This window comes from Falco cherrug, chromosome 1, assembly GCF_023634085.1.
Source record: "Falco cherrug isolate bFalChe1 chromosome 1, bFalChe1.pri, whole genome shotgun sequence".
Lineage (NCBI taxonomy): Eukaryota > Metazoa > Chordata > Aves > Falconiformes > Falconidae > Falco > Falco cherrug.
The window spans coordinates 110,630,089-110,653,657 of record NC_073697.1 but is presented as its reverse complement, the minus strand read 5'-3'; the positions used below and the strand labels follow the sequence as shown (position 1 = coordinate 110,653,657).

The following is a 23,569-nucleotide window of genomic DNA, read 5'->3' as shown; positions in this document are numbered from 1 at the left end:
GGCCTCCCCGCTCCGGGACGGCTCCTCGCCACTGGGCTCCCCTAGCCGCTGCGCCGTCTGTGCGGGGGCAGGACGGGTGCGGGTTCCCTCTGGCCCCGGCCCCGCGAGCGCACGTCGGGGCCTGCCGCCGGCCCGGCCTCACCTGCCGCCGGCCCCGGCCCGCCGGCTCCTGCGGGAATTGCTCGCTGCTCCTTCTCTCGCATCCCCCGGTCTGCCCGGCCCCCCCCCCCTTTTTTTTTTTTTTTTTTTGTAGGAGTGGGGAAAAGGTTCATTAAGAGGTTGACCCCAGTTTACTTTTTATTCTGCTCCTGTTCCCAATTTCGGTACCACGTGACGGTGGGAGTGAGTTTGGGTTTAAATTCACTTTCAAGAAAACCCCGATAAAAATCCTGCCCCGTGAAGCCCCGCCGGCTCATGGAGGTGTCCCTGTGAGCCCGGGGCTGCGGGGGCCAAGCGGCACCGCCGCGCCCGCCCGGGACCGGCCGCTCGGGTAAGGGGCTCCGGCCCGCCGGGTGAGCCGGGGGGTACGGGGGGAGCGATGCAGAGCAGAGCCAGGCGGGGTTGTCTCGATATAGGGCGGTGTGTAGCAGTAGCGTTGTCACGATAGGCACAGCTACAAGGGGGTAGCGCGGGAGCCTGGCCGCCTTTCGGCCGCGGCTGTATGCGAAGGGCGGCTCGGCACAGGGCGGGCAACACCGACAGACCCGCTGCGGGGGCGGTGCGTCGGGTTGTGTGTGTATTGGTAGTCGCGACAGCAGAGCTGAAGTGGCCCGTTCAGTCGCGACAGCACTCGGGGACTTTCCCGAGGGGGTTCTCCCAGTGATTTGGGGATTTGGCTTGGCCGTGGGAGCCCCGGGCAGGCGGTGCCCGTGGCCCGGAGGGTGCGTGGGCTCCTCCGCGGGGGTGTGCGGGGCCGGCGTCTCCTCTCTCCCCCGCCGCGCTCACCTCGGGGCAGCCCCGGTGGGAGCTGGCTCCAGCGGCCCGGCCTTGTCGCCGCTTTGTCTGCGGCCGCCCGGCTCCTGCCCGCCCTGAGCCAAGGCTGGGGGGCTCGGTGTCGCGATCGGGGGAGGACGGGGAGCCCTGTCCCTCTCCCCGGGCTCTCGGGGAGACCCCCCACCCGCAGACCGGCCCCAGGCCGGCGGGACGCAGGCAGTTTGGCTGCCCCGCAGTAGGGCCGGGGAAGCGGCCCGAGGCTGTGGCCCCTCCCGAGGCGTGACACCCCCCCCCAGGGCCCGGCTCTCCGCCACCGCCTCCCCGGGGCCGCGCCGGCCCTGCCGCGGGGTCCCGCCGCTCCGCACCGCCCGGCCCGCCGAGCCCAGCGCTCCGCCAGCGCGGCCTGCGCCCGCCGCCACCCCCCAGCCCCGTCGCCGGCCAGGCCCGGCTCCCCCCGGGCGGTGGGCAGCGCCGGGACCGTCGGGGCTGGGCGGGGGCGGTGGGGCTGGGGGAGGCCGTCCCCCCCGGGCTCGCTCCCGAGCAGCGAGCGGCTCCGCACGCCGCCAGGCCCGGCGCAGCGCCGAAGCAGGCCGGGGAAGGCCGGGGAAGGCCGCGGCTGGGCCCAGTGCGTGGGGCCGGGCGGTCGGTGTCCCCGGCCGGTGCCCCACGCTGCGGACCGTCGGGCGGGCGCCGGGGCGAGCGGGCCGGGCCGGGTGGAGCGGGCCAGAGCCGGTCTATGGGGACGTGATTGACAGCGGCAACGTCAGCAACAGGAGGGGAAGGGAAAAGGGAGGGGGTAGACAAAGAGGGAGGGAGTCGAAAGGCCCCAAACTGGATCTTTATGGAACATTTTCCGCCAAGATCAAGGGAAAGTGAATCCGCGCAGCGGGGGATGTCCCGCACGTCGCTGCCATCGGGGTCCGTGGAGCCGCGCCCGGCCTGAGCGCCCCGCGCAGCCGCCGCGCTGCCCCGCGGATGCCCTTCATGCCGCAGCCGCCCCCAGGCGAAGCTCGGAGCCCCCCGCTGCGCCTCCTGCCCCCCGGCCGGCCGTGTGAGTTCCCGGGGTGCGGAGGGAAGGAAGGGAGGGAGCAGGGGGTCCGCGGGTGTGGGGCTTCCCGCAGCCTGCTGAGCCCCCGGCTTGTGTCGGTGCGGCCGCCGCCAGGCTGCCCCGGAGCACCGGCGGCCGCGGGCAGGAGCCGGGCCCTCGGGGGTCGCAACCTGTGCTCCCCCGGGGCAGGCGGCCCCGCCGCGCAGGGACCATCCGGGCTGGGGCCGCCCCGTCCCCCCGGCGGTGCGCTCCGGGCCCCGCGTGAGCTGCGGTGGCCAGGGGCTGCGTGGCGGCCCGCGCCCGCGGGTCGCTCGCACGGAGCCGGGCTGGCCGTCCGTCAGTGTGGCTGCAGCTCTCCCTGAAGCTCTGCCGTGGCCGGAGCCGGGGGGTCCCAGCCCCGCACTCCGCCTCTGCCGTGGCGGCGTGGTGTCGAGGGCCGGGTGGCAGGACCGCTCCGTCGGTAGTCGCGGGTGCTGTGCGCGTTTCCCTGTAGGGAGCACCGCTTTCGGTTTCCGGGGCCGGGACCCCGCAGCCGCCTTGGGGGCTGGTCCCGCTGCCCGTCCGTCCGTCGAGCGGGGCGGGCGGCCGCGTCTCTCCGCGCTGTAAAAGTCGGGGTTGATGCGCGGCAGCCCCGGCGGAGCTGTCAGGCCTTATCTTTATTGGCTTTTCCCAGTCTCCCTCCAAGTTTAAGAGGGGCCCTTTTATCTCGGAGCCCAGCACTCCGCCTGTTTACACCGCCCGGCTCCGCCGCAGCGCTGCTCCGCGGCCCCGAGCGCTGTCGCCAAGTCCCCGGAGCCCCGACGGGACGGGGCAGGGCAGAGCGACCGGCCAGGCCGGGCTGCCCCCCGCGACGGGTACCGGCCCCACACGGTGGCAAAAAGCCGGGGTGTGGGGTGGGGGGAGAGGAGAAAGGCTCGGAGCTGGGGGGCTGCAGCCACAGCTGAGATGGTCTGCTCGGGCCTCAAGCGGGAGCGCAGCCACGCGTGGGCGGTTCCCCCGCGGCGGCAGCACGGCTCTCCCGGGCACTGCGGCTTTCCTCCGGGGCCGGGGGTGGCACGTCCCAGTCCCGCCGAGTGCCGCCGCCTGAGGAAGGACCGCGGGCCGGGCTGGGAGGGTCTGACCCCTCAGGTGGCCGTGCCCGGGACTGGGCCGGGGGGGGGAAGCAGGGGCTGGAGGTGGCCCCCGGTGCTGCGAGCTAACGGTGCGCCTCTCTCCCCCCAAGGAAATGCTCCAGGAGAAAAGCCTGTCTGAAACCGAGGAAGGGTTTCCAACAGCCCCCGCGCCCGGCCATGCGGACTCCTCTGCCGGCTCCCCCGTCCTCGGCGTAGCCGGGGGGAGCAGCACGCCGCTCAGCAGCCCGCAGCTCCCCGACCCCGAGCAGGTACGCACCGCCCGCCCCGCGCAGTGCCCCGATGGCCTTGTCCCTCGCCCTCCTTGCCAGCCCGGCCGCATCCAGGCCTCCCGCGACGGCGCATCTCCCTCGGCCACGACCCGGGGTGGAATTGCGAGGAATTCGCATTTTGCTTTACTTTTATTTTCTTTTTAAATTTTTTTCGCTGTGCAAAGCAGGCCGCCCGCGCCCGCCGTCGGTGCGGCAGGTCGGTAAGGGCGAGCCCCAGCGCCGCGAAGCCGCGGCCATCGGGGCCCGTCGGGTGACGGACCGCGGCTGCTCCTCCGAGCAGGATATGGCCTGGCGGTGGGTTTCGTTGGTTTTTTGGGGGGGGGGTGTGTGTGTGTCCCCCTTTAAATAAAAGGCAGGGCCCGCCCGCGGCCTCTTGGCACGTCGCGGCTCCTCTGCCTCCGCGCCCGGCCGGCGCCTCAGCGTTGCTCTCGGCATCCCGCGGAAGGGGCCGGGGCCGCGCGTATCGCTCAGCGGAGCCGGGGGTCCCCGCGGATGCTCCTGGCCCCGGGTTTTGGGAGCCGCGGGGCGACAGCGGGGCCCATCTGCCCCACGGGGGCACAGAAACCCCTACAGAAAAAAAAAAAAAAAAGAAAAAAAGGAAAAAAAAATCCCTTTGGCCCCAGTGTCCCGCCTGGATGTGGAAGCCTGCAATTAAAACCGTCCTCAGTTTGTTTCTCTTATTTTTGGCAAAGAGCAGTGGAATTTTTGGGACTCCATCCTCCTCCCGCACAGGCAGCACCGAGGCTAGTGTGGCTTTGCCCGGCGCCTCGGCTGCGGCGCTGGTCCGGGGTGCACAGCCTCCTGGCCCCTCTCCTCGGGTTCCTCAGCCCTTTCTTGCTATTCTCATTATCTTTATTTTTCCAGACAATAGAAAATATCAAAGTCTATCTCCATGAGAAGGAGCTATGGAAGAAATTTCATGAAGCTGGCACCGAAATGATAATAACCAAAGCAGGCAGGTTAGTGAAAATTCTCCGCGGACATGTGTTGCTCTTGGTCCATATGACATGTCCTTGTTTGCCGAGACTGGGTTTTGCAGGGCTACTGCAAGCGGTGGCATTTAAAATAATTATTATTTGACTGCAGATTTCAGTAAGATAATTTTTTCGGCATAAACTGTGCGTGTGTTTGAGTGTGCCAGCGAGCCTGGGGATGGAAGAAAGTTGCAGAGTCGTTTGTTATATTTAGTCCCCATTCACTTTGGTAATTCTTCGTTTTATTATTTGGGGTTTTTAAAGATTTTAGCGTGATTGTGGGTCTACTTTTTTTTTTTGTTTTTGTTTTTCCTTTTTCCCAAAGCAAACCCTGTTCCCCTTTTCTGCACAGTGCATTCAGACCTGTGCTGGCTTAGTTTGCACCAAAGTTTTAGCAATATGAGGGCTTAGGCTATGCTCTTAATCTCAAAACTGAGAGAGACGGGTACCGCTTTTATCCTGTGAGGTGTGGGGAAAAAAATTCTGCCTTCTCTTGGAAACAAAACTATGATTTTTAGCAGAGTGGAGCCCCCTCAGCATGCCACCCCCAGGCCCGGGCCAGAGGGAGCGCAGCCGCTTGCAGAGGCTTTGCTTCCCTGGGAAACCCATCCTGCGGCTGCTCAGGGCTCCCTTCCCACCCGGCTGCTCAGGTGGGAGAGGGCAGAATTAACGTCAGGAAATTAAACATCAGAATTAAACCTCAGACCATACCCAGCCCGGGAATCAGATGGTTCCCAACAAAACCAGCCAGCTCCCACTGTGGGCACTGCAGTATCTGTCCTTGGCTCCTGCAGTGGCGGGCTCACGTCGCTGCTGCTGGAAAAGAAAAATTGCCGGACTTAGATATTAAAATCCATTTAATTCTAACACAGCTGTATAGTTCTGCCATGCCCCATGATTGCTGATTTTACATTGTGCTAGAGAGCTGTGGAGGAGAACACTCAAATAATGGGGAGAAAGCAGAAAAAAATATAATCCTACACTATATCTATGCAGCCTTTTTCCCGATCCCTGATGCAGGGCAGCTGGGGGGCTCGGGAGGGGCTGTGTGTTTTTCTCCTCTGTTTTGTGCTCACCCTGCAAAACCCAGACCCCAAGCCCCGGCTTTGGATTTGGGGACCGCTGAGCACTTTCCCTCTGCTCTCCCCCATCCCCAGCAGTGCCGCTCTGTGCAGCAGCTGGCCAGTGTAGGGAAGCTTTACTCTAATAACCAAGATATTCCCATTAGTCTCCCTGGAGAGGGGGTGTATGTCCCGGTCCCGGGGATCTTCAATTTGTTTGCTATTTGGCCTATTTATGAAGTGATTGTGCAGGTAACCTTATCACACTACATTTTGGTGTGTAAGATCTTAGGGCTTGTTCTGTAGCGTCTACTGATGTGAAGAGCCGGATTCATTTTGATAGGTCTGCTACCTAAGTCAGCTAAGACTAGGGGATCAAGACCTCAGATATTTCACCCTTAATTTATAGTATCTGAGTGTGTCTGTGCGGGACGTGTAATATCTTTACCAAATTCTATACCCTAAGCATCCCAAATGTGCATGTTATCTCTTTGTAAGTCTTAACGTGGATTGTTTAAACAAATCCATATGTATAGGGCTCAGTCCCACATTCTTTGTCCGGTGGAGCTGGCAGTGCACACGTAGTCACCTTCCACGAGCACGGGACTGAGGGGATGGGGGGATTGACCCCGAGTTCTACAAAACGTTAAGTTTTGACTTCTCGAAGCGAGATTTCACCGTTTGTGAGCACTCAGTGCAGCACCATCAAGCTCGCCGCTGTTTTATTTATTTTTTTTAGAAACAGTTTTTAATTAAAAAAATCAACATTGCTGGTGCATAACATGAAACAAAGCAGTCGCTTCGCTGCTTTTCTCCGTGCCCAGTTGCAAATAGTGTCGAAATGAAAGGGGACGTTGCTGTTGCTGTCGGTGTTCGCGGTGAGACCGAGGGCTACCCGGACCGGGGCTGCTGCTGCCTGGGGTGCTGAGCCGAGCCCTGTCCTTATCCCAGGCCGGGCTCGCCGGCAGCCCCGATAACAAAGAAAAAAAAATGTAGATGAGCATGAGGAGGGGCAGGAAAAGGGAACCGCTCCAGCCGCGGCTGGCCCGATCCTGCCCGCCCGCAGGCAGCGCCAGGCTGAGCCACGCGTGTCCGTGTCCGTGCCCCGACGGGGCCGCCCGCAAGCTGGGCTGTGCCCGCCATCCCAGTGCAAATAACGAAATGAAAATCGTTACTTCATGCAGATTTTATTTTACCCAAGCTATTTAAATAAAAAGTAGCAATAATAAACCTCCTCTTGATCCAATTAAAAAATATAATGGTTAACGGAGATTTGTATGCACTTGCATGTAGCGTTGGGGGGCGGGGTGGGTGGGGTGGGAGGAAGAGGGAAAACGGCTAATTGCAGGCACTAATTAGGACTGTAATCCCCCTCCCAGCAGGCACAGAGATGCCCCTGAATGCAGTTAGTTGAAATCACTTAAATGTCGGTCTCTCTGACCTCAAGGGGCACAAACGAAAAGAAATTGAAGCCCGATTTTTAAATTTCAAACAACAACAAAAAAAAGTGACTTTAATGACAAGTTCACTCAATGAAGAGGAAATGTAAAGCTCAGCGGAAGCGTTAATTCCAAGGCAATGGTGTAAAATAGCCTTTTTGTATAAACAAGGCAAATATTGATAACTTAGTGGGGGGGAGAGGGGGAGTCATTTGTTTCATTCTTTGTAGAGCTCCACAGAACGAGCCAACTATAAATTATCGAGAATTTAGGGCTGAGAATTACTTTGGGGGATTATTACTCCCTCTTAGGACTGATCTGTAGGAGATATTAGGAGAACACAGCAAGCTCAGCATTGAAATAGAAATCATGTTGTTGCCAAAAAGCTTGATTTATAAAGTGGAAACATCTTTAAAATGCGCTCGCTATCTTTTTAATGTTCGCCTGCTTCATTGTGGGAGGGGAAAAAAGGAGAGATTATTTTATATTAAAAGGATCATCAAAAGATAAAAAGTTTATGTTAGCAAAGTTCCCTGAACTTTGCATAAAACCGCTCAGCAGAGCCCCCCGCCCCTGGCAGCGCCCGGGAGCGGGGCTCGGTCCATCACAACTTGTGTCTCCTTCCTCCTATTTGAGGTTTGTTCTAATTACGTTTTTTTTTCCTCCAGAGGATTTTTCTGGTGATGGTTTTTTCAAGGCTGAATTAGATGTAGCACAGAACTTGCCCGGTGGTTGCCTGCAGCTGGGGGTACCCGGGGGCCGCCTGAGCCCGACGGGAGCGGGGAGGGGACTCGCCACGGGGGTATAGAGGCGCTGGCGGTCGCCGGTGGCGTTTTGCGGAGCCGCTCGTTCGGAAGGCAGCGTGGCTCGGTGGAAACCCGCTGTGCGGGGGGGGCTGCGATCCCCGCACCGCTGCGGCTGCAGCCGCTCCCGCTCCCGGGGCGGGTGAACGATCCCAGCACCCACATCGCGCTGTGCGGGCCTGTGTTTATAAATAAGGTTATCATCGTTCACACACACCCCCCCACCCCCCCACCCCCGTTTATAAAAAAAAAAAAAAAAAAAAAGCATTTTCCAGGCGTCGAAGTCCTATTAAATAATTTTTAATTTTTAATAACATCAGTGCAGGGGCAGTGAAGGGGACAGGGACACGGAGGATAGGGATGCAGATGTGCATCCGATCTGCTCCCTCCGGCTGCGGCTCCCAGCGCACACGTTTCCCGCTGGACTGCGGGCATTCTGCAGGGATGAAGCTGTGGAAAGGGTGGGTAAAGCAGACAGCAACCGGGAGACTTCGTTATAAAGCTTGCTTTGCCATTTCATCTGCTCACTCTTATGTGCTATTATTTAACCGAACAATTGCAATTATTTTTTAACCTTGTGGCAAACCCCGCTTTGCCTCTCGTGATTCTTAGTGAAATCTCATCCTTCAGGCCTTATTTCTGCAGGGAGTTAATCTTTGCTTACACAGTCTCCTGGCTCAGGGTTTCTTTCTTTCTGTTATTTTTATTTAGCTCTAGCTGTTCCCGATTTTTTTCCAAGGTGCCAGTCTTTGCAGCATTGCAGTTTCAATCCAGAGATTGCCAGGGACCAACAGTTTGATGAAGTTTATGGCTAATCAGTAAAAAAAAAAACCAGTTCACAGGATGTCTGGTCACATTTTTCTGAACAGTTACTGAAGAGAAAATAATGTGTCATTCCTCTATGGAAATGTAACAATCCCAGAGATGTGAACAGGAGGCTCAAGATACTGAAACTGAGTTCTGGCTGGAGTGCAGGATGTGCACAGGTACAAAGATAGCTTCAGTCTTTATGGTAGCAGGTTTTAAGAAGCATATGTAGGAAAATATTGCACAGGAAAAAAAAAAATCAATAAAGCAGCTTGCATGTGTGGAAAAGACGCAAACCCCCTTTAGATGTTCAAGTTTCATTTTAAAAGTGGCTTATTTCAGTTTAAAAAAATCTGTTCTTAATCAACTTTAGTAAACCAAAATAAAACTAGTTTTTAGGACATCAAGGTCTGAAGAAGTATAAATGCTTTGGCTAAGCTGGTGCAGCTTTCCTCTGTGAATAATCCTTTAAAAGTTGAATTTTCCATGGCTCTGTAGGGCATATGGATGCCCAGTTCTCATTACAATTAAAGGGAAATATTTGTCCAGAATCTTTTGAGGCAGTTACAAGAATTTCTGCTAAAGGTTTTTGATCCAAAAGCAAACCTTTATATCCAAGATCAGTGATGGAATGTGAGCCGTCAATTTAAAACTTGGAAATAAAGTAGATATTTAAGGAATGTTTGATCTGCTTAGTCCTAAATTCGGGGTCCTGGAATTACCCTGTTCGGGCAAACTCCTGCTTTTAGAGAAAGGAGCAGGAGCAAACTGCAATGGCTCTTGGCCGTGCTGCTAAAGATGTCGACAGCTTTGGCAAGGAAGACAGAGCTTGTGCACGCCGAGTAGGGCAGGGATGGGATTCTAGTTTCTAATATGCCTCTCTCTTCAAACAGCAATGCTAGCTTTTGTTAAAGACGCGGGATGCTCACAATTAAGGGTGTTCCCAAAGCTTTCCCCGCTTGTCCTTAGGCAGCAGTGCTGGCCAGGGCTGCAGGGGAGGGTTTGGCCAAGCCCAAACCAGCTGGGGAAGATCCCCACCATCGCTTGGGCTCTGCCTCTGCATGGATTGCTCCCGGGCACAGGGGCTGCCGATCAGCTCCTGCTTGGCGCTGATGATCTGGCACATGGCCTGGCACCAAAGCCAAGGCTGCCCACGGCTTCTCCAAAAGCCCCTGCGGACCCCAGGCAGGGTCCAGCCTGGCCCAGCGAGGGGGCAAACCTGGCCCAAGACACTGCAGCATCAGGTTGCTGGCCACACTCTTGCACAGCTTCTCTCTGAGGTACCTTTGTGCCATGCTGCTGGTGTTGCCTGAGGCTGCTGGCACCCACCTCTCCATCCTCCAGCACATTGGGACCTTTTCTGCCCAACTTCAGCTGTGGCAAAATGAAAGCCCCAGGGAAGCATCCCACAGCAAGAAGCCTGCCCGTGTTTCAAGTTACTGTGGGGCAAAAAGAGGAAATGTTTCTAGACCATGAAAGCAGCCACCCAGCTAACCAAGTTCTCAAGTATGTGAGAAACAATGTTTTATTTAAAAATTAGATGCGCTAGCCAGAAGGAAAAAATACAACCTCGCCATTCCAAAATATAAAAATCCCTTAACTGTCTGACCTTCTCATCACTAGGTCATGGTCCTGCCACCAGATAAATCTCTCCTATCTGTCCATAGACTGAGAGTTCAATGTTGCTTGTGTTAGTGACAGTGAATTTGGGGCTGAAAAATGAACTACTGATGAGAACTCCTGTTGAACCTGTATTGTTTGTTATTCTGAGGCAAGGATCTGGCATGGGCTAATCCAGCACTTCAAAGTTAACTGCTCTTACTTTGTATACAGAGCGTCATAGCGGAGTGGCGTGGGTGATAAGAGAAATAAGGGACTGAGGGTTAGGATACACTGGGAAAATGGGACCCTGTTGAAAAAGTCTTTGATCTCTTTAAAGTATTTTCTGAAAGCAAGAATCTATCAAAAAGGAAATGCCATTTAAAAGGCTAAAAGAAACAGCTGACATCCCCAAATTTGTTTTAATCTGCCCCGGAGAGTATTATTTCTAAAGATGCGTTAAGTCAGTGGAAGAAATACTTGTCAGAAGAAGGGAAATCAGAAAAAAGAAGAAAGGTCATCAGAATGGAAACATGGTTCTTGAAGCCTCTGCACAGCATTCCTTTCCCTCGTAACAATGAAGACAAGGGGAAGCATCCTTAAGCAGGCATGGACAATTCTCAAGAAGAATTTGGGGTCACATTAGTCATTATCAGGCACACAGGCATGTCATCTGCCTCAGTGCTTTGAAACCATCGCTGGAGGCATCTTGGCATGCCCAGCAGCTTTTGAGGAGGTGGTCTTTCAGCTGTAATACAGCTTGTTAGCCAAGATGTTGAGTGATTTCTTGTTTTTCTGATCCTTTCACAACCTGATATGCCATGAGCATCACCCTTCCAGACAGCACCGTAAGGGAGCTTCTGAAAATCCAGTCGTCGCTTTACTTGGCTACCCCAAAATCAAGGATTGTAAAATTGCTGTCTGTGGAAATCTTTGTCCTTTTGAAAATAGGACTTCAGCTGCTGAAGGGCTTGGGGGCATTTTTACCCCCTGAAAGGACAGAAGGAAGCGCTCGGTAGTATCTGAAGCACCACCCACACCACAGGGACATGCAGGGAGCACCAGTCTCCACATTTCCATGGGCTTCAGAGAGCACCGACAGCTTGTGGTGAGGACATGACTTGGGTTGCTCCAACAGGACTTAGGTACCTTGTTTCCACACAGTTTTCTCTACAGCAATACCGGTTGAGGTCCCCATGGCTTGCCTGCTTACCACATGCTGGTTGGAGAAACCCCTTCCCAGCTAATGCATCAGGCAGGGGCATCAGAAATTATTTTTTGCATCTAAACAAGGAAGGTCAGATCAAGTCCGTGTGAGCAGGATGCGGTGAGGCCTGAGGGATTTGCAGAGGCCACCTTGTCACCCAGCAGCACCAACGCATGAGCCAGTGTCCCTGGGACACACGGGTACCGGCGTGCAGCATGGCACAGGGCGCTCAGGAGGGTTTTGAGCTCTGATCAGCTTTGACGTGCTCGGCTTTTCTGGCTTGCTGTCCCTTGCCCAGAAAATAAGACTTTATTGGACCTGGGAGCCTCGCAGCTGCCTACCTCCCCAGGACCAGCCATGCCTGCTCAGATGGGGGTTAAAACACAAGTCAGATGCCCGCGAAGTGGCCAAGCCTGGAGAGCCCGAAAGGCTGGGAACTGCTGCCCCCAAGGAAAGCAAACTTTCTTCTTATCGCTCGCTTCCAAATCCAACCGACCAATTACACATTAATTAAACTTTGTTTGAACATAATAGAGGCTTTGGCTCCGTGTCAGTAACTGCTCCATGGCTAAGGGGATTGGATAGTAATAGAATAAATAAATAAACAAGAGATGCTTATTCTAACAGTTCATTTTAAAACAATTTGTGAATATCATGTAGAGATAAAATGTGCCTAGCATAAACTTAGCTAAGCAATGACTGCTTCATTATCAGAACAAATAATTCACTCGCACATCATCTTTGAATCTTGGGAGGGCTGCAGAATTGTGCTGCTTGTTTATTTTCCTGGCTTTTACTCTTTTTGCTACATTTCATCTGTGCAGAGCTGCAGGGAAGGGTTCAGCCGGGGCTGTGTGGTGCCAGGCCCCGGTGATGCTGGTCTTGCTCCCACCGCCCGCGGTCCCCAGAGCAGGGCTGAGCCCCACTGCCCTCCCCAGGGCACCACCTGCGCTTCAGCCCCCAGTGACTGGGTGCCAGACCGTGGTGTTTTAATGCTGTCTCAGATGTCCCGCTCACACAGGAGTGGGGCACTGTAGCCTTTCTCCCATGATTGCTTTCTCTGAGGGCAGTTTTCTTGTGTAAATGTAAAAACTGATCTGTTCTCCCCTCTGAAGGGCATCCCAGTGCTGTGCCCGTGCGGGGAGGGAGGGAGGAAGGTGCCTGTCGGAGCAGCTAAGCCCAGCAGAGAGCTTTGCAGGGTGCAGGAGAGCGTCAGGATGGTGCTGAGGAGTCTGGATGGTCCCTTCTTCATTGGCTTGAGCTAGGGAGGGACAAGTGGGTTGTGAACGTGTCCAAAATTGGAGTCTTACTGACTCAGTGTTTTGCGGAAGAGGCTGTTGGGGCTGCTGCTTGTGCTGCATCCCCCGTGCATCGCCAGCTGTGGCACAGGCGTGCCATGGGCTCGTGGCCGGTCCCATGTGGGTAAGGGAGCTGTGGGGCTGCTGCTGGCTCCGTGCTCAGCGAGTGGCCCCGTCGGCTGCCCTGTGTTGGCTGGGAGCAGCTGTCACACCTAATGCATGTGGGTGGGTCAGACACCCCTCTCCTTGTGTGGCTTCCAAAAAATGAGCATAAGGGGGGAGAAATTGGTCCGGTCCTGGTCTCCTCCACTACAGGGATGCTGGCCGCATTTGCATGTTCAGGGTGTTTGCTGCAGCCTCTGGACACCGCGTCCAACCAGACTTTGGGTTTGTACAAAAGATGATGAGGCCAGGAACTGCTGCTCTTAATCTCCTGATTACTGGTGGCCTACAATTCACTAGTAGTTGGTTGATCCTGTGCTGCACATGTGCCCAGTGCTTAACATTGCTGAGCTTCCCCGTTTGCACGGCCACAGCCCGACGGCAGCTGCCTCTGGTGCAGGTGGTGTCGCTGGGGATCGGATGCCGCCTGCTTGGTCACGCTTCCTGGAAAGCCCCAAATTCCCAATTTTTGTAACTGGTTTCTGCACAGCGAAGCTCTTGCCTGGTTTGGAGTCGCGCGTGGCAGCGGGAAGGAGAGCGGGTAAAACGTGGCTCTGCACGGGTCTTGCTTCAAACCTCCCACCAAAGCCAGGCTGAGCTTTCCCAGAGCTTGGCAAGCCGTTGGCAAGGATTTATTGCAGCATTGGGCTATTCTTCTGTGGCTGCTGGTCCCCGAGCAATGGATGATGAAGCAAGCTATTGTCAGGGTTAGCTGGCCCAGGCGAAGCATCCTCTGTGGAGACGCCCATCCACCCCAGAGCTCCTGCCTGCAGAGATTTGGCAGAGGGGCTGGTTATGCAAAGCTACTACTGAGTGTAGAGCCCATGGCTGTGAGTAGCTCCATTGACCTGTAGTAAATTCGGGGAAACAGGCAGGTTTTTGGCCCCTTCCCAGGGCTGACGGGGAGCTGTATAGACCCACTGTAGGCACAGCCTCGCTCCTGGGCAGAGCTGGTGCAGCCCGCTGCCTCCGCCGTGGTTTTCTGCTCCCCTCTTTCAAATGGGACATTTAATAAGGGCCAGGACATGATATTAGGTGCTCTCTTTTGCTTTTTTTTTTTTTTTTTTTTTTAATTGAAACTCTATGACTGCATTTTCTTGGACCTAGCTCTTTGGTTTGTCATGCCTTCCCACCAGAAATGCACAACCCATGTTTGCATCGTATTGCAAAGAGATATTTACTAAATGAGTCTCTGCCAAGGGGTTGAGAAATATGTTTTCATTAAGAAAATTAAAATGACAAGTCCCTGGACAGCACATTAGTCGCATATTTTTTTTTTAAGGCCAAAATGCAGCAGCTAATAATAATGATGAAATGTCCGTGCACAGCCAAATTACTAAAATCTACCCTGTGTTTTCCTGGAAAAGAATGCGGAGAGTTGGCAAACTTGGTTGTAGCTGGGTTTGTCGACCGTTGAGCACAATGCTACTACTGCGAGATAGCGAGCGGTTTGCAAGTTAAGCAACACCTTCAATCAGATGTGAGTCCCCATTTGTTATCCTTAAAGAATTTCAGCTGTATATATTATAGTAGTACTTTGGCTCTTTGTATTTATTTTAGAGGGCTATACTAAAGAACATTATAAACTCAGGCATGTCCATGCTATATGAACTCCATATGCTGAAGCTTAATTTTAAATGCCATTAAAAAAGCACTTAACATTTACAATATATCAGTCCGGCTACTTTAGCAGCTTAGATGTACTACAGTAAATGAAATGATTGAGAAAAAAGGAAATTCAGAAGCTAGATGTTATAAAAATCCCTGATGCAGGACGTTTGCCTGGTACGAGGCAGTAACTGCCAAATCGTGTCCATCTCGTTCCTGGTTTTTAATCAATTTCTCCTCTTTTTTTGTTGCGTTTTAAAATGTCATTTAAAGGCCTAATTTAAAAAAAAAATATCTTGGCATTCAGATTGGATTCCTTATGCAATTTTTTTCAATGTGTGAATTGGGCTGTGTATTCACAAATTGAAATGTCCTACTGTATTTATCCAGGTGCTTACCTGGAGGAGGACAAGGTTAAGAGGAGTGCAGAGTTTATGAATGAAAATCAAATACGGGCATTGGTAAACCACCCCTTTTTAGCCCCGGCTAATTACATGGTAAACATCTGGAATTTATGCAGGGCGGTTAAAAGAGTCAATTGAACTGATTTCGAACAGGGCCCATTTTGTTGCCTTTTCCCTGAGCAGTGACAAAATGGTGCTGGGCCAGCCCGGCCGGGCGCGGGGGCAGCGAGCGGGGGAGGGGGGGATCGGGTGGGGGCAAAGCAACCTCGGCGCTCGATGGAGAAACGGCATCGGGATTTGGGCCCTTCTGAGTTTGGGTGATTAGAATGAGTCCGGGATGTAGCAGTTCTCATCCACCATCCCCTTCCCACGGTGGAAAGGAGAATTTTCTGTTCTGGCTGGTTGCTTGAAGGCTGCGGTGAGCCAGTTTGCTCCATTGACTTGTTTTTTTTTACTGGATGAGGAGGAGGTTGGGAAGATGGAGCCAAGAAAATAGTTACTCCGAGGATGTGAAGTGCCTGATCCTGCAGATCCTGGTTCCTGATGCAGTCTTAAAGCCCATGGCCATGCCCGTACCCATCAGGGCTATCTTTGGATCACAAGACTAGAGCATGATGGTATATACTGGTTTCATGGCCATAGATTTATAAAAAAATACTCTTTAATACTGCCGAGATTCTTTAATAATGTTTTATATATATATATAAGTGTTCTTTCATGGTACACTGGTTTACGTGACGTTCCCCGTTTGGTTGCTACGTGTCTGCTAAAGTCAGTGGTAGATCGGTGGGACGGGCGTGTTTTCCATGGGAGCTCTGCAGTGCTCCTGCCTTGGAAGAGGTTTAACAGGCTGCTGTGAGTTGGGGACATCTGGGAAAGCCAGAGGAGCAATGGCTGGCCGATCCATCGCAGGGTTTAACCCTTAGCCTCCCCCCAGGCTTTACTGATCCCCAGTTTTCAGCCTGTTGAAGGGAGCACAGGCTCAGCGTAGGCGCCGTGATGGGACGTGGTGGTGTGGACATGGGAGAGCTGCCTGTGCTTAGTTTCTGCTGAAGTGTGGTCACATCTCATTGCTTTTCACGCACTTTCATGGCAACAAGAAATCTGCATTTTTGAGGCTGCCATGAGCCCCATGGAGCCCCCCGGGGCAGTGAGGGCTCCCTGTTGGAGCCTCCTGTAAGGAGGGATGTGTTGACCCCCCGTGTATCTCTCCCTACACCCACCTTTTCCTGGCACTGGCCCATAACCCCCCTCTATATACCCAGTTTGTGCCCCATGTTGCACTAGCCCTGTGCAGCCCATGCTCTGGAAAGAGTGAGTTTAATTCAGGTGACATATAAGCAGCAATAGTGTTTTGTAGCTCATTTGTCCTAGCGTGAATTCATCACATGGTGGATCTGCCTTTTGGGGTGCTGCTCCAAGTTTCCATCAGTTCTGGCCCAGCTCCAGGTCGCTCACTAATGTGTTAACCCTTTGCTTTTCCTAAGGAGGATGTTTCCTAGTTACAAGGTTAAAGTGACCGGAATGAACCCCAAGACCAAGTACATCTTGTTGATTGACATCGTCCCAGCTGATGACCACCGGTATAAATTCTGTGACAATAAATGGTAAGAGAACATCTCTGTTTACCTCCTTTTCCATAAGAAAATTCCAATTGGATCGACCGTTTGCTGTGCAAACTCGGAAGCCAACAGAAATACCTTCCCATGGGAGGGATGCCAACATCCCAGAGCTCTCTTTGGTGGAGCAGCCAATGGCTGGAAGTTAAAACCAGACAAATATAAAATAAAATACTCTTAACAGGCTGGGTGATTAACCGCTGGAGCAAACTGCTAATGGAGGTGGTGGATTGCCTATCTCCAAAGCTCTCAAGGCTGGATGTCTTCTTGGAGGAGATGCTCTAGGCCGTGCGCAGGTGTGAGAGGGTAAAGCCGCAGCCTACGCTGTACCAGAGGCCTCACTAGGTGCTCTCATGGTCCGTTTTCACCTTAAAAATTAGGTAACGATGTGAGTCGAGAAAAGTTTTAAATTCCTTTCTTCTCTAGTAATGTTTTGCTTTTAGGAGCTCAGCTATAAAGCAGAACGTGGGGTGGTGTAAGAAGAGCCCCACTTCAGCCCTGCGGATGCGGCAGGCGAAGGGAGCAGCAAGTCCTTTCTCGCAGTCCAATGCCGGATCCTGCTTAGAGTTGTGTTTTCCTTTTAATTCATTCTTCCTCTGGAGTTTCTTTCTTTTCTATTATTCCTCCTTTCTCTGTGCCTTTGATAGCAAAGTTTCTTACCGGAGAGGCAGCTATGATTTTTGTTTTCTGACGAGGGAAATGCTGTTTTGTCTTTTGATTTTCCTCCCCAAACACGCCCGGCAGCCTCTCGCGCTGTGACTATTTGCTGTGGTTTTCCCAAACCCTTCCACCCACTGCAGCCTGGTGAAAAGACAAGCAATGGAAAATTTCATAGTCATCTTAATGGGAACGAACCTGGTGACATCCTATAAAACAGTAATAATTTACTTGCGCATTAGGCCTGCTCCAGTTTTAAGAAATCCCTTTTCCGTTCGCTTTTGTCCTGGAGTGCCGCTGGGTACGAGGAGCAGGCTGAGGGCCTCTGCAGCGGGGCGGCCACTTTGTCTTTTAAACATTAAGCCCTAGATGATGGATAGTTGTTAACTCTGTTTAATTTAGCTTTTGCCAGCCCTAGAGCTGTTTCCCCTTTTCCTTTTATTGATGCTGGAAAGTCTCTGTTACTTTTGGTAATATGGCTTTATTGGTGGTTTGTAAGAGGCGAACAATGCACAGTAATGAGGGAGCTGCCATTAAGTGATGTCCCATAGCTGGGTCGTGTCCATGGGAGGTGGTGGTGGTGGTGTGGGGGCAAGGGGAGCAGGCAGAGGGGTACGAGGAGCAGCACTGTGTGCCAGCACACAGCTCTGGGAGCAGCTCCTTCCCACCAGAGCTGCTGCCCGGCCAGGGGCTAGGGGAGCTCTGCATGTACCCGCACCAGTACTGCTCCTGCTCACAGGTACCTTCTCCTGGGGAAGGGTGTGAGACCATCTCCCCTTGCAGAATGGCCTTTGAAGGCTTCATCCTCTCCAAAAACCCAGATGAGATTTCCTCCTTGACCAATGTCAACACAAATGCCATGCAGAGACAGTGCCCCAAGGAAATACCGCATGGCAGCAGCGGTGGGGTTGCTCTGCCAGTCTGCGATGCTGGAACGAGGAGCCCTGGAAGCCCCTCGAGCCCCTCTGAGCCCTGCGCCCCAGCGCGTCCCCCCAGGGCTGGCGGGAGGGTTGCTGGGTTGAGCGCATGGACATGATGCTGTCCTGCGTCCGGGCTGGCAAGTGCTGCCGAGGTGACACAATCTGTAACCACTGTGTTTGCAGGATGGTGGCTGGGAAGGCAGAGCCGGCCATGCCAGGGCGGCTGTACGTGCACCCCGACTCACCGGCCACGGGAGCGCACTGGATGCGGCAGCTGGTGTCCTTTCAGAAGCTCAAACTCACCAACAACCACCTGGATCCCTTTGGACATGTAAGAGAGACATTCTGCAAGGGCTGTGGTCAGAGGTGGGCCTGCAGTGCTGGCTTTGTGGCTGGACTGGGATGCTGGTGGGGATGTCGCGGCTAATTTAATAACGAGGAGCGACATTTATTCTCTGCCGCCAGTGCAGCAGGGTGGGGGAGTGTTTGGCATTGAGGGAGGGGGGCCACTGTGGGTGCCTGCATGCTTCCCCTGCTCTTGGAAATGCCGCCTCTGACTTGCTTGGTTGTGTCCTGCCGGATGCCACCGACCTTTTATTTTCTGCCCCGGAACTTTCCAGGCAGCGCTGTGGGATTTTCAGCCCGGCTGTTGCTGTGCATGGTACATACAGCTCACAGAAACAGGTTGCATAAACTCATTATTTTCCAAGCTGGCTTTGGCAGCCCTGTAAAAGATGAAGTATTTTATTTGGAAAATCTTAATTCATGTGTATTGCGAATGCAGAAGTGGGATGTACAGAGTTGTCTACCACAGTGCATTTAATAACTGAGAACAAGGGTCTCTCTAGCCTGCCAGGCAAACGGGTGCTTAGATAATGCTCTTTATATAAATCTTTATATTTTTATATAAAATACAGACCTGTGTGGTTTGCACTGTCCAAGCTGAAAGTCATGTAAAAATAAACAAACCTCGCTGGCTGGAGGAAGGGAAGATAGAGTTTAAAATCCTTTTAGGTTTAGTCCCATCAGCTCCTCCTAGTACCACAGGTAAGAGAAACTGCTTTGTATTATCAAATGTGGTTTTTGACCAGCAGCAGTTTGGAGGGGTGAGGGGGGCTGTGGGAAGGTCCTGAACAAGGGTGCAGAACGAGAAGGGCTGTATCTGTCTGGTGCAAAGTGATTGTGCATCGAGCTTCTAAAGCAGCAGGCTTTCATGGGCAGTTGTTTGTCCTGATGCCACCTAAAGCTGTACAGAAAGTGCGATTCTGACATCGCTAAACCAGACGGAGCTTTAGGGGGTTGATTCCAGAGGTGGGATGACCCTACCAGCTGAAACCGCTGTAAAAAATCCAGAATTTTTGTGCCGTGTTCATAATTTTCTGCCGATTTCGAATTGTGGCAGGCAGCGCACTGGTGCCGTGCATGGGTGCTGCGGTGCTGTGGCAGAGCCGGGCTCTGGCAGCGTGACACGGGGATAACCCAGCCCTGCGCTGAGCTGTCAGCAGTGCCGGCAACTGACCCTCTTCCCCAACCTACTGACCCCAATGAAACATGTGTGAACTTCAAAGACTAATCAGGGCCATTTAATGCTGGTGTTATTAATCACAGGCGATCTCTCCCTTTCACTCTTCTTCAAGGGGGAAAGCACCACGGAAATGAAATGAAATAACTGTGCCGAGGGTTGCACAGTAAAAATTGTGTAAAGCCCCCAGATGCTGACGTTTCGGTGTCAGCAGCCGTACCGACCTGCCGGCTTTGCATGTGGCATTTTTCTACTCCCGTGTTTTTCTCTTGGTTAACTGTGCAGCTTAATATATGACTGTTTACGTTGTAAAATGTAAACCGTAAAACATACAGGATGTTCGATGTGGCCGTAAAACAAACAGGATGTGCAGCGCTGGTTTTGCAACTTTAAACGTTCGCTTTTCCTGACTTTGTGATTTAACTGTGATTTTAACACTGCATTTTAACAGGGAAGATTTTTCTTCCCTCCCCTTTTAATAGACAGCCTATTTGTCCTCCCACGGAGCTTCCCTAGTGAGGGGGGTGGGGGGCTCTGGTTTGTGTTTTGGGGCGATACCTGCAGCAAGACGCGGTGGTCGTGCTCCGGGTGAGCCCTGCGCAGCCCTCTCATGCCGTACGAGCCTGGCAGCCCACCCCGGCACGCTCTGCCTCACGCTGCTGGGAAAATGCCTGAAATAACCCATTTCAGAGTGGCCAGGTCGCTGTGCGGTTCGGGCACTGACAACCTGCCGGGCTAAATGGCATTTAGCCCTTCCTCAGACAGTTCCTCGTTAGGCTTCTAAATTAATCTGCTTTAGAGAAGTGGCACTCCACTTCTTGCTGTGCACACGCAGGAGAGCTGGGCTCTGTGGCGGTGAGGGTGGATTCTCCTCCCGGTCCACGCTGAGCACTGCTCTCCTGCGGTGGCTGGTGGCCCTGGGGCAGGCAGTGGCACGGCACAGCCCTCCCAGCCCTGCTTGTGAAGGCGTTACAGTATGAATAGTAACAGCTTCTCATTTCTAGGAATTTGTTCCCAGCGACTGCAAATGGTCTCTCAAAGCTCCCAGAGCAAAACAAGGCAGCAAACCCACAGGGTTTGTTTGCCTTCTCGTGCTCCAGCGAAGCCTGCCTGCCATTTCCTTTTGTCTTTGATTTTCTCCAAACCTCAAAACCACGCGGGGCGATGACTTCTGCAGGCTGCTGCTGGGGCTTTTTGTGGTGTGCGGGTAGCTGCCCAGCCACAGCCGGGCTGGCTCGCCCTCCCCGGCACCCTCAGCGCTGCGGGGGCCCGCAGGTGCCGTGGCACCACGCTCCCTACCTGGCTCCCACCCTCCTGGGCTCCAGCTCCTACGGGTGCCCTGAAATCCCGCGGAGCGCATCCCTGCCCGCAGCTCTTCACTGCCCGCGAGCAATCCCCTCCAGCCCACGCTGCGATGTGCGGGGCTGGGACTCAAACCGCTTGTGGCTGCTTGGGGGCAGGAGGGGCTCGAAGCCGGGGAAGAGGTGCTGGGCAAAATATCTTTGCGCTAAGTATTCCTTTTCTGCATTAACTGTGTTTAAAGTAGGCACTTGGGGGAAAAAGAAACGAAGCAAAGGAGCTTTTCCAGCTCCCTCTCTGTTTACCTGCTGGTTAATATTGAGCGTGGGGAGCTGATCCTGGGGTCAGGCTGGAGCAGGTGCGGTGTTGCGGGGCTCTCACAAGCAGGACGTGGTGGATTTTATGGGCTCATGGTGGCAGATGCAGCTGGGGCACGCCAGGCTGCTGGGCTCCATCCCCAGCCGCCACGCCTGATGTGGGGGGGATGCTGGTGTGAAGGGCAAAGATATCACAGTGTGGGGTGTAGCTCCTCTGAGCCTGGCTCCTGGGCATGGGGGATCTCACCTGAAAAGCAGACAGTCAGAAATTTTGCATCATTTCAATGAATTAATTGATAAACGAATCCCTGCCCTGACTCTGTGCGGTGTAATAGCTGCTTAACATCAGGGACGAGCAGCCCCACGGAGTTCATAAAGAGAAGTGTAGGTACATTTGAGGCTTAAAATAAGTAAGTTAAACAGCTTAATTAGTAAGCCGTGGAGCAGTAGCCCTTGCTGCAATCCACAGAATTAGATTGAAGATTATTTACTGTGCTGGCGGGAGGGGATGCCCGACAGGCTGCGCCGGGAAGCCTGTCTTTCTGACACCCAGCCCATAAACCCAGCCACCAACCGCCCCTCTTCAGCCTCGCACCCCTCCCTCCTGCTTTGATTACCGCTTATCTATTGCGTTAAATTATTAATTACAGTCAGAGGCATGGGAGGCATTTTTCAATGCAGTCAGGTAAAAACACGCAGGCTTTAAATAAAAAGAAATGAAGTGCAGGGCTCTGTCATCTGCCTGCAAACCCCTCTGGCTGAGTAGGTTTGGTGGCAGGTAAGCCAGTGCCCAGCTCACGCACCACGGCCTGAAAATGTGGGCTGTATATTTTCCTCTTGGGGGATTTTTTGACCATGAAAGGCTTCTTTCACACCAGGCTTAACAACTGCAAAATGCCCGTGTTGAGAATGGATTAAGAAATCAGCAGCCGCTGTAATGTTTAGCTGCGGCGAGGTCTATCTGATCCTAAAGAAAGCATTGTAAGCCACCTGTGCTTAGAGTAAAATCTTAATTTATGTATTTTCAAATCTTTACATGCAGAGATAATCAGCCTGATAGAGCTTGTGATTTATGTGGGGTTGCTGAGTGACAGGGTTAGTGATTCTGGCAGAGCCAACGCTTTGCTCTCTAACACCATGTGCGTGATCAGCAGCTGCGTATAGTCTGTCTGTGGAGACAAGGATGCTCTCTCCAGTGCCAGGCTGTCACATCCCTTACCCATTCCCTGTGTATTCTGCCTGGGAAGCGCCCAGCTGTGTTTTCCAGGTGAAAGATGGGAATGACTCCTTCATTGTGAACCAGGTTAGATCACTGCAAGTGCTAACAGATCAGTTGGCTAATAGCAGCTGGAGATGCTGCACAAAAATAACCTCTGTGTTGGAAAGGATAACATAATACTTGTGTTTCTTTCAGGAGGTTAATTCAGGGCATATGGGGAACTATCAAGTGAGTATCCCTGTAGTGATACATGCTCATGAATGGAACTCCACTTTCTTCAGAGGTCTGAAGTATGTAAACAGCCGGGGCAGAGGGTGACTGTGAGATCGTCCTCGTGGCCGGGAGCTGTGCTCCCACTCTGGCCCCGGCAGGTGAAGGATGCTCAGGGCGGGTGTGAAGCTGCCGAAGGGGCACAGGGGTGGTTTGCTGAGGGGCTTCAGCCCCGACCCGTGGTGAGGTGGTTCTGTGCGACTTGTTTCATTTAATTGGTTTTTTTTTGTTGTTTCGCTGTTTGGGCTTTTCTTGACTCAAGGTATGATTTAAGGTGCTGAGACTGGCAGCTCTGAAGGAAAACCCACCTTGTTTCTCTCCCACCTGCGGTGCTGGGCAGCACAGCACGCGTGCCCAGGGCACGGCGGTGGCACAGGTAGCTGTAATGACACCATAGCACATGCAGGACTTCAGCCCTGGCTCCCTGAGACCCTGGAGCAGCTGGCCAAGCTGGTGAGGGTGCCAGGAAGGTCCCTGCTCCCACGGGATCGCATGGGGCACGGGTCATCTGCTCTGCAGCACCCAACGGTGTGCCGTGCCGGGCAGCAAACAGCCAGCCCTCCTCCTAGTGGTACATAATAATGTACATAATAATGTACATAAAGATAAAGGCGTTTAATATACCTTGAGGGATGGTGAGGGTGACCAGTGTCCTTAAACACGAGGGGTGCTGCCAGGAGGCAGAGGCTGTTCATCAGGGTGGACTTTAATGTGGTTTCACACCCTGCAGATGATAGCTGGGCAGGACATGCGGACACCTTGCAGGCACCGGTGTGGCCACGAAGGGTGCCAGCTTTTGGAACGGCTCAGGTTGGGCTGCGGTGGCTCCGGAGCCGTGCTGGAGACCAGCCTGGCTGGCATCTTGCTCCCAGGGACCAGCTCCTGGGAAGGCCGGTCTCACCAGATGCAGTGCAGCTGGAAGAAAACGCAATGGTTACTCACAGACCCCCTCCCCCCGTTCTGGGCACGCTGTGAACACGCGGAGCCATGTGAAGGGCAGC

At 53.6% G+C, this 23,569-nt stretch overlaps 1 protein-coding gene across 1 annotated transcript in view; it reads left to right on the top strand.

Moving 5' to 3' along the window:
- The first annotated feature begins 3,206 nt into the window (after positions 1-3,206).
- Positions 3,207-23,569, top strand: part of TBX4 (T-box transcription factor 4) — a 34,343-nt gene continuing 13,980 nt past the window's right edge. Inside the window, exons 1-4 of the mRNA XM_027806305.2 lie at positions 3,207-3,362; positions 4,248-4,342; positions 16,233-16,352; positions 18,125-18,272. Of these exons, the coding sequence (XP_027662106.1) occupies positions 3,207-3,362; positions 4,248-4,342; positions 16,233-16,352; positions 18,125-18,272 (519 nt within the window). The remainder of the gene's footprint in view (positions 3,363-4,247; positions 4,343-16,232; positions 16,353-18,124; positions 18,273-23,569) is intronic.